The sequence below is a fragment of the Cupressus sempervirens genome, chromosome 5, assembly GCF_028749045.1.
Source record: "Cupressus sempervirens isolate cs-2001-9-10 chromosome 5, ASM2874904v1, whole genome shotgun sequence".
Classification (NCBI taxonomy): Eukaryota; Viridiplantae; Streptophyta; class Pinopsida; order Cupressales; family Cupressaceae; genus Cupressus; species Cupressus sempervirens.
Window position 1 is genome coordinate 194,315,551 of NC_143122.1, and position 10,399 is coordinate 194,325,949.

A 10,399-nucleotide genomic window follows, 5' to 3' on the forward strand; every position below is an offset into this window, starting at 1 on the left:
TGCTATATGTATGACATATTTTTACGATGAAAGTATTTGAGTTTTGTTAGTTTGCTATTGTATTGAGCTTCTATGTCTTTGGTGAATGGTTTATCAATGTTTTGCTATGCATATTTGAATTCTTGGTCTATATAAAAAAATTCTCCTATTTTTGTAATAAACATCCCCTGACATTTTGTCCCCTGATCCATACCCGTATCGAAAACATGTGGAACATAGATAATGATACATAATGTATATGAGGAACTTTTTGTACATAGACAAGGTGAAGAGATAGGACAACACAAGATTATGACAAGTGTCACAATCATGTAATATGCAACAAAAGTTTAATAGGGTCCAAAGTGTTAGTAGGGCATAGAAGGAATTGAGTAGGTACTGAACCTTCTTCACACCAACACCCCCCCTTAAGTGCAACTAAGAGAAACAAAAACAAATCCAAGAATGCAAAGATAGGGCTCAGCCACAAGGTTAGGCTAGGCATAGTTCACAAAATTTGACTTGGAAAAAACTTTGCAGACCCAAAACTTGTGACTCGGCAAAATCTCGACAAGCAGGGCAAAAAACTCGACAACATAATAAATTATGAACCATATTTTCTTTTGCAAAATTCAATGATAAAATGCACCTAATGAGTCCATAAGTGAGTGCAACATTTTTAATTTTATAATAATTTCCATATTAAATTACTTAAATCTATTTAGAATCATATTTTCTTTTGCAAAATTCAATGACAAAGTGTACCTAACCGTAAATGAGTGCAACAATTTCTATTTAATAATAATTTGTCCTTATGTAAACATCCATTAAAATTTTCGGTCGAAGGCTCACTACCAAGTGTGGTGACTTTGTTTCTCACCAAGAATCCAATCTAGTATTTTAGTATGTTCTTATTTTGTATTGTAAAGCTATATAATAATTGGATTTGCGTGATAGAAGAAATAGACTTTATGGCTCAGAATAATAATAGGAATTTACTGTAGCTGGAGACAACCTTTGTAATTATTCTTTCACCTTCTTTGACCACATGATTCAAATCCAATTATTATGTAGTTTTACAATACAAAATAAGGACACCCTAAAATTGTAGATTGGAATTCTTAGTGAGAAACAAAGTCACAACACTTGGTAGTGAGCCTTGTACTCAGAATTTGAAATGGATGATTATGAACGACAAATTATTATTAAATTTGATTAATTTCAATGCTAATTGAGTGCAAATTTGCATCATCATGCAAAATGCTGATGCAACTAATCTATGGGGAATCAGTGAGGTTGTATCCCTTACACTAATGTGTGGTGCCTTGCTTGACATATAAGGTTGTTCTTGTGGGTTTAGCTCAACCTCCGTTCTACCACTAGATGCAAATGACTCTTGTCTAGCTCATCAATGTCATCCAATTACAATCCACAAGCAACTATTCCAACTTGGGCCTTCTTACTGATAGACAAAATGAATACAAGGAAGGGATCACAGAGTTGCGGGATGTAGATCCCAAGTGAACTGGTTTGGATTTTCAGGTGCTACACAAGCTTTACTTTTTATGTAGTCGAGATAGCCAACATTCTTCTAGTGCAAGTGCAAGTGGGTTGCATGCGGTTCTTCTCATCTACCTACATCATCTAATGCCAATGATGACATTGAAGTTGATCTTCATGATGACCCATATGATGCTGATTTCTAACCGAATTATATTGATATTGAACCAACAAACAATAAATTGATATCAAATTAGTATGACAGTTTTGTTTGACATGTGCATGATATTTGGTAATATATGTTGAATTCTTGTTTTTAGGTTGCAAATTTTTATATATTATAATATCTGTGAATTTTATGTTTTTGTAAGGATGTACCCAAATGTACCCAGCCCTTGACTTTGTCTTCCTATACCGCTGTACTGTACCCATGTTAATATACTCAGTTTTGCAACTCAGTGAAAATATTAGTTGCTAGTTAAAATTTCAATTTGTTTTCAGGTCAATGAAAGTTGTTTTTCTGCTGTGAGATAACTTTCTGGGTGAAATGCAATATCCCATCCTTGAGACAAAATCTTTAAAAATAAATAATACACATCTATTCATATGAAAGTCAAATATAATTACCAATTATTGACAGTATAATCTCATATATAGATAGAATACATAATCTATATTAGAAAGTATCCAATCATTGGAAATTATTAAATAATATTAAAATCCATAATAACCAAAAGTAAATAATAAAAAGATTTATATAATAACAATATCAGTTATTAAACGAGGATATTAAGTCCTTGATACACAAGGAAAGAGGGGGGAGTATTAATTAATTATGGCGACGAAAATAAAGGCCGGGGCCAAATTTGGCAATTTCTTCCTTAAAAAGTCGAAATTCGTGAAATTTAATAAAAGTTTTAGGGAAATGAGGAGAAGATGTGGCCGTACAAATGGGATAATAAATGAATGCAAATTAAGTAGTGTCTTTTCGCCATTATGGTAACATAATGCGGAATTTAAATTACTTCCCCTTTGAAAGTACGAATAATATCATTATTCAGACTGTTAGAGATTTTAGGGATGTAAAAATTATGATGTTAAACATGCACGAATCCCATAATGAATTTGTATGGGATTTTGAAGTGTCTCGAAAATGGGCTTGTAAAATTATTTCGCTCATTGCAGAGAGGCTTAGGGCCAATATTATTCACAGTGATATTGAATACAAGGAGGTTCAGATGCGCATCATTGAGGTGAGGGAATTGGAAGAAGGCAGGGAAGAAATGGGTGGAGATTTAAATAGGTTGGAGCCTACAAAAATGGAAAATTTCAAGGATAGGATGGCTACTTGGTTCTTGTTAAAGGAAGGGGGATTTCTGCCTTACATGCAAGCGATGGCGGGGTATGATGAGAATTGTGCTCTCCAGTTCGTTTGACCAGTGCGCTACAGAGGAGGATTGAAGAGGGATAAGCTGCCAACCCCGTGGGACGACGTCTGCTTGGTACTCATGAAATACCTTATGCTGGAGGGCAGGTTCGGAGTTTACTACTACTACCACTTTCCCCTCGTGAATCATTTTAGAAATAGGGATTTTAATATCTGTCTCGTTTTTTTTGTTACATTCTCTAGGGGATATGGTTAGTGATGTTAGGAAGAAGAGGAACAAGGGGTATAATTTCACCATTATTCACCAAGGCCTAATCTTCCGCTTGTACTAATTCCATCTTGCCCTTTGTCCCCCTAGGGTGGTGGTGGTCGACAACCAGCGCCACAGTCAAAATTCCCCACCGAGTACCAGCACTGGTACCAGAATTCTTACCCCGTGGCCTTCTCCTAGTTGTGAAAATAAGAAAAAGAATAAACTTGAAGTGGTTTTTGAACAAAAGGGTAGTAAAAAGATTAAAGTTGAAAAATTGGTGGAGGTGGAAGAGGAGGACTCGGAGGAGGGAGGAGGAGGGAGGAGGAAAGGGTAGGAGAAGATCAGGAAGACTCGCCCAATCCTAGGCAAGGTATAAGCAAAAATCTAATAGATGTAAGGTTGAAGAGGTGGAGGAGGGGCGCTCTGAGAATAATGATAGGGAGAGGGAGGAGGAGAATAACTTTGACTTAAAGAGAGAAAAAGGGAAAGAGGAGATAGAAAAGAGCGAGAATTCTATTGATAATGCCCAGATGTCTGGTGGAAATACCCAGGTGTTTGCAATGCCATCACTATGGAGACTACCCATGTTTCGGCCAACTTTATTGTGCAACCCATTACTTTCTGTGAAGACAGTAGCAAAGTGGATACCTCCCCCATTACCATTTCCTCCCCGGTCAAGGAAAAATCCAAGGTTTTTACTAACCCGAAGGTTTTGCAGGATGATAACTAGGCGGCAAAAGCTACAGAGGAAGTTAAAAAGGCGGAAGCTGAAAATAGGGAAAAAGTCGAGGAGCAAAAGGAGGTGATTGCCCAACTGGATCAAAGGGTTAAAACCTTAGAGGAAGGGAACTGCATCTTCTCTAAATTTGCTCTAAAGGTCACTCATGCTGCAGCTACCACCCTTCAATTGCTGGCACAGGAGAAAGAAGAAACAAGGATGAACATGGAGGATCATAAGCTCCTCTATAAGCTTCTTGCTGATGATTGGGCTCGAGTTTTATTGGTGGGGATGGGAAAGGAAAAAATTGAGAAATAAGTTAGTAGTTTTAAGGGATCATTGAATCCTAGTTATTTTATGTTATCTTGTTGTTACCTGGTTTGCTGGTATCCAGCTGTTGCTCAGACTTGGGTTGGCCTGGTTGTGCCAACAGTTTTATATTATGAACTACAGTAGTATGGTTAACATTATAGATTTCTACTATAGATTAGATGGTTTTGTTCATAGTAGTATGTTGGTTAGTAGTTTGGGTAGAAATATAATGGTTTAGTTGCTTCTTAGTTTGTTTTTGTTTTAGTAATGTTATCCGCTGGTTTTTGCTGGTGATGTGTTGGTTACCAGCCTTTTGGTTGTAAGGGCCGACCCCCTTGTTATTGGTCACTTTTTATTTCAAAAGCAATATCAATAATTGTGAATTAATACATCATGAAACATAACAAATATCGATTTTAACTAAAGGACCATATGAAACGTCACAGTGCTGATTGAAAAATATATAATAACAGGATTGGCATTAATAGACGGGGGAACAAGGAGCATTACAGATAACAGCAGGGATATATATATATATATATATATTCATTGCTAAGTAGCGAAGGGGATATGGAAAAAAAGATATTAAAAAAAATGGTTCCGAGCTTATAAACATTAACTATACAGGAAGTGGGAAAATCCAAATCTTGCAAGAGACATGGAAAACCATCAGCGGAAAAAACATGGAAATAAGTGAAAGGAACAAAAACCAACTCATATTACATATATCCTTGAAAAGGGGCAATCAAATGTCACAAACCCGAAATAATAGGGGGGCTGGAATATTACGGTGGAAAGAAACAATTAAAAATATAAGAGGATAAACATAAAACCGTCATTAAGTATTAAAAATATAATAAGAAGTAAGGGTTTGGAGATATTAAATATGAAAGGATATTCATCCTACATAGAAAGTAGGAGATAAGTAATAGAAGATTTGGGAAAAATCCGAAATTATAGGGAGTAGCCATAAAATGACTTAAAGTGGTCATGATTCCATGGAGGTAATAAATAAAGGTATGCCAATGTCATTTAATGTTATTTAATATTTAAAGGTATTAAGATGTATATAAAGGTATGATATGTTATGGTTATTGTAAATATTATTATTATTAATTAAATATAAATGTATTATTGTCAAATATATTTAAATGGTGGAATTGTATTTAGATGGAAAATATGAAGAAATAAAGATCTTTAGATTGTAAGGCAAAATTTACAATAAATTATTTAATGTCCTGGCACGGGACATTATAGTCAAAATCTATAATAAACTATTTAATGCCCTGGCACGGGACATTACAGTCTAGTAAAAGTAATGTTATTAATTTAGTTGTGTTTAATAATGTGGGAAGTCTTAAGAATCATAATTAAGATTTATAAAAGAGATCGAATACTTATATTTAAATTAAATTTATGTTAGGCATTCCCAAAGATCATAGTTATTATATGTTTATTAAAATTCAGTTATAAATAATTTTATGCACATTTCAATCCTTTGAATGAAAAAATAAACATTGAAATCAAGTAATAATATGTTAATCCATTAGGAGAATTATAAGACTCAAAGCATGGGGGTAGCAAGGTATTAACACCTTGAACCAACCACCATGGCCTAGAATTCTCCGTGTTGCCAGAATATTCTGATTTTGTCAAACATATGCATATGTTGTTGGCCTTGGATAGAAGATGCCTGTCCAAGAAGAATCTTAAGGGGTGAGCTCTCGGGATGACGACGACTTAGCTATGAGCGATGAAGCCGGATCTGGAGACGTCCTTAAGATTGGGGTTAACTTAGAGGGTAGAATAATATAGTTAGTTTTATTATTATTGTGATTCTAACATTTATTTTTGCAGGTATTACTTGTCCCTAACTAACCCTATTAGTGGGGACATTACATGAAACCTCCTACCGAATGTAGCCTATTGGCTAAATATTTCACCAATCAGCTTCAATTGCTAGATTTTTTGAGATCTTTTTGTAGTTTTTGAGTTTAGATCTGATAGATTGAGTTTCTTTTTATCAATATTGTACTTTTTGCAGGTTTGGATCACCTTAGAAATGTATTTTACAGGATGGGCCTATCTGATAAGGATATTGTGGCTCTTTCTGGAGCACATACATTGGTAAGATTCAGGGTCTTCCCTATTGTCTCTTTGGGTGTTGTATTTCTTTGAAACTCAGGTATATGAAGCTACTACTTATACAATAATTTGGCTGCAAATCTTCAGGGAAGAGCCCACCGAGAAAGGTCAGGCTTTGAAGGAGCATGGACCAAACAACCTCTTAAGTTTGATAATTCATATTTTATGTAAGTTTGATAATCCTATTTTATAAAACTAATCTGTGAAATCTTTTCTATAAGCTATACTGTGGTTGAGTTTACAATAGCTAAGTGATTTGCTAGTTTGACATTGTTTTTAATCTTACTAATCAATCTGCTGAGCCATCTGTCATGGTATTTGACCTGTAGAGAGTCCATAGCAGAAATGAAAACAATAAAATACAATGTATGCTTAACCCATTTCTGACATTTTACACTTCCAATAATCAAGGTATTTTGCCTGCTATATAAATGTCTAAATAATATATTAATATGATGATGTGTTGCTTGCTACTGCCAGAGAGCTGATTCAAGGAGGAAGTGAAGGATTGCTTCAATTGTCAACAGACAAGTGCTTAATAGAGGATCCTCGTTTTCGTCCATATGTAGAACTTTATGCTAAGGTATTCTTCATGCAAATTACCTGGACGGGCCTTTAATTCTTAGATATCAAAATCCTAAAGCATTTAGGTCATTGTGAAGAATTCTAAGAGTTGTAACTTCTTCAATGGTAATTCATTGTTTTATGTTATACAAAAGTAAAATCATTATCACTGCAGATTCTACTGCACCTGGGCATTTATTTTTGGAACAATCATAACTTGGGTGACTTTTAATGTGACATGGATTGGTGACATTTGATGGTGTTCTTTTGTAGGATGAGGATGCATTTTTCAAAGACTATGCAGAGGCTCATAAAAAACTTTCTGAACTAGGATTCAGGGATCCAAGCACCCTTCCTTCAGGATCTGGTTTTGAAGTGAGTACATCCACAGTGCTGGCACAGGGGGCTGTTGGAGTGGTAGTTGCGGCAGCAGTTGTTGTTTTTGGTTACCTTTATGAAGTGAAGAAAAGAGCAAAGTGAGACTAGGATGCCTAATCCCAGGTTAATGACATGAAAACTAATGATGCTTTTAATCTGTATACTAAATTTAGTTGCAACTGATAGATTCCTTTTATTAAAGTTATTTTGTAAACACACGGGTATGTTCTGTATCAGCGCTCCATCTATCATAAATATACATGTACTACGATATTTTTAAATTAAATTAATGTTACTTGTCACTTTCATAAAGTACTCAATATTTTGATATTTAGTTGCATATAATTTCTAGATATTATTTTGTAGTAAATTTCTGGCTGCTTCTGTTAAGAGTAAAGTGAGACTGGGCTGTCAACATTCATATGAATGTTATGACATGATGAGGGGGTAGATAATATTCACAGATTATAGCAACCATATTTTCTTTTGTTTTCGCCCAATTATATTGGTCTTGGTTTTCACATTCCCTTTTTACTTACCAGGTTATATTGTCATAATATATGGTAATTTGTTTATTTAATTATATGAGGCATTCCAGCTATCATATACTCGGCAACTTCTATGATGTGGTGAACATTAATGATATTCTATATGGGGTAAGTGTTGACATGTCTCTTTTCAGTAAGCTATATTATAATGGTGGACTGGAAGATTTAAATCATCACTCATCGCTTCAGCAATTATGAAGTCACAAATACTATGATTGATTCTCATATTTATGCTTCTAGCATAAAATATTTACTTTGCTAATTGCCTATTACTTGTATTCTCTTAGTTTGCATACCCATACATATGAGCTTAGAGTATGGTAAATCAAGTCCCAGGCCTTGTGACCTTATTGCATGCCTTTTTTTGTAATTACCCAAGATGATCGATTGTAGTGTTGTGAGGTTTTCACATCATTGTCCCCTTGTAAATTGGGATCCTCTCTTTTTACTCATTTTTGTTTGATTTGTTAGGTTTTCATAGTTCAGAGCTTTGAAAGATTTGGGGTGATTAAGAAATCAAGTTATCAAGTTGTGATTTCAGAGTATTACAATAAAAGTCCTTCGAGGTCAACATATAGTGAATTGAGTTAAAAGTTTATTGAAAATTTGTTGTCAAATATTGTACAATATGTTATAAAGGCATGTTTTATGCATAAAGGTCCTTAAAATTCTTAAAGAATTTGATTTTGCATACCTAAAAATTCCAAATTCCTAAATAAAAACAAAATTTCTCTATGAAAATATTGAAATCATGAACTTACTATGAATTTCTCTAATTAAATTAATTAAATTCTAGACTTACTATGAAATTCCCCACTTCAATTAACCAAAATCTAGACATACTATGAATTTCACCATTTAAATTGATCAAGTATAAACTTATTATGAATTTCTCCACTTATTTTGATCAAAATCTAGGCTTATTATGAATATTCTCACTTATTCTCATCAAAATCAGACTTACTATGATTTTTCCCACTTATATTGATCAAAATTCAAACTTACTATGAATCCCTCCACTTAATTTGATCAAAATCTGAACATAGCATGAAATTCCCCACTTTAATGGCATTTTCTTGGAAAACATTCTCTGTTGGGATTTTCATCAAACATGGGTTGATTTCCCCCACCTTGAAAGTCCAAATGTAAGACAGTTTCCCCCTTTGGATTCATACTTAGTCAAAGTTTAAGACTCAATGTTAGGATTGTACCAATGAATGTTTGGATTTAACTAGGGACAAGTCAATTTCCCCTTTTGAGATGATTGGGAATGATGAATTTTTTTCTATGTACGAGAACAAGTTGTTCCTACATGGGTTGCCATTACCCATTTATGAGGAAGGGAAGGCATGATCTAAGAAAGAGATGTAAGATTTATCCTTGTATATATTGATTTTCCTACTTGAGAAAAGGCATAGACAACCCTTACAGAGGATGGGAGTTCCATATTTCTAATGGTGGAAGCGGGACTTTGTGATTTTTGGCAAATAATTACCTTGGTATATTTCCTCTATGTGGTTTTAAATTAAAAAGTAATTAAATAGACGGGGAAAAATAATTAATAAAGCTCTACAAGCTTCTAGGTGGAAAGTTTTATCCCACATTGCTTGTCAGTAAACATCAAACCCAAAAGCTCTTCAAAAGGAGATGCTACAACCTTAAGAAAAATAAGGAAATAAGAAAGTGTTTGAAAGAGAGAAGAAAAGTCTAAGGAGGTTGAAATTCAACCATAGGAGGGATTTAATCAACACTTGGGTGACATCAAATTTTCAAACGAAATAAATTAAGATGAGTTGTTGCAATAATAATATACTCAGATTTAATCTGATTTTTTTATAGAAAAGGTAATGTTTTCTTTTGTAAATCTTGGATTTCTTCCATTTACTAGCTTATGCCCAAATTGGTTGTAGATGATTGTAAGGACAAATTCTAATTTTTGTGACAAGATTGAAGGCAAGAAGGGGTTTATAATAGGATGTCTTCAAACTAAGTCTAAGATATTTTTTAATTTTTAATTTTTTTAATGAAGGGAATTCCCTTTGAAGAATCATGTGAGATTTCTAGCCTCCAAAGTCTATCCAAACATGATTGCAGACCAATGAGAAGGCTGAAAGTGGATTTTTGAGATAGATTGAAGGCATCTAAGCACTAATAGGAATCATGTTCAGATCAAAGGCATGTATACTCATAACAAAGTGAACAAAGGAACGTGGAACACAAATTAAAGCTCAAGGCCAAGGATAACAATGGAGGAGGACTAGCCTAAAGAGATCAAGTTCAAAGGACAACACTTGAAGGTAACAAAGAGAAGAAAATAACCAAAAAAAAAAGATTTAACAAGGCAAAGAGAAGCTTGATACATTCAAGAGAGGGACTTAATGGATACATATCAAACCTTCATCATGAAAGGAGATGGGACAAGCCAAGATTTAAAGAAGCCAATAGACAAGTTCAAGGATTCAATTTATGTGCATTCACACGTCCCTATGTAATTTAACTTTCCATTTGATCAAATGCTTGAAGAATAAGGAATACCTTACAAAGAGCTCAACTTGTCCCTATTCACATTAATTTTTCATACGGTTCAAACAAGTGCACCATGGAATGTGTTGTCC

At 34.1% G+C, this 10,399-nt stretch overlaps 1 protein-coding gene across 1 annotated transcript in view; it reads left to right on the plus strand.

Moving 5' to 3' along the window:
- The window catches only part of APX3 (ascorbate peroxidase 3), a 119,771-nt gene extending 112,223 nt beyond the window's left edge, over positions 1–7,548 (plus strand). Inside the window, exons 6-9 of the mRNA XM_089829087.1 lie at positions 6,194–6,276; positions 6,382–6,461; positions 6,775–6,877; positions 7,132–7,548. Of these exons, the coding sequence (XP_089685213.1) occupies positions 6,194–6,276; positions 6,382–6,461; positions 6,775–6,877; positions 7,132–7,338 (473 nt within the window). The 3' untranslated portion in view covers positions 7,339–7,548. The remainder of the gene's footprint in view (positions 1–6,193; positions 6,277–6,381; positions 6,462–6,774; positions 6,878–7,131) is intronic.
- Positions 7,549–10,399: the final 2,851 nt, after the last annotated feature.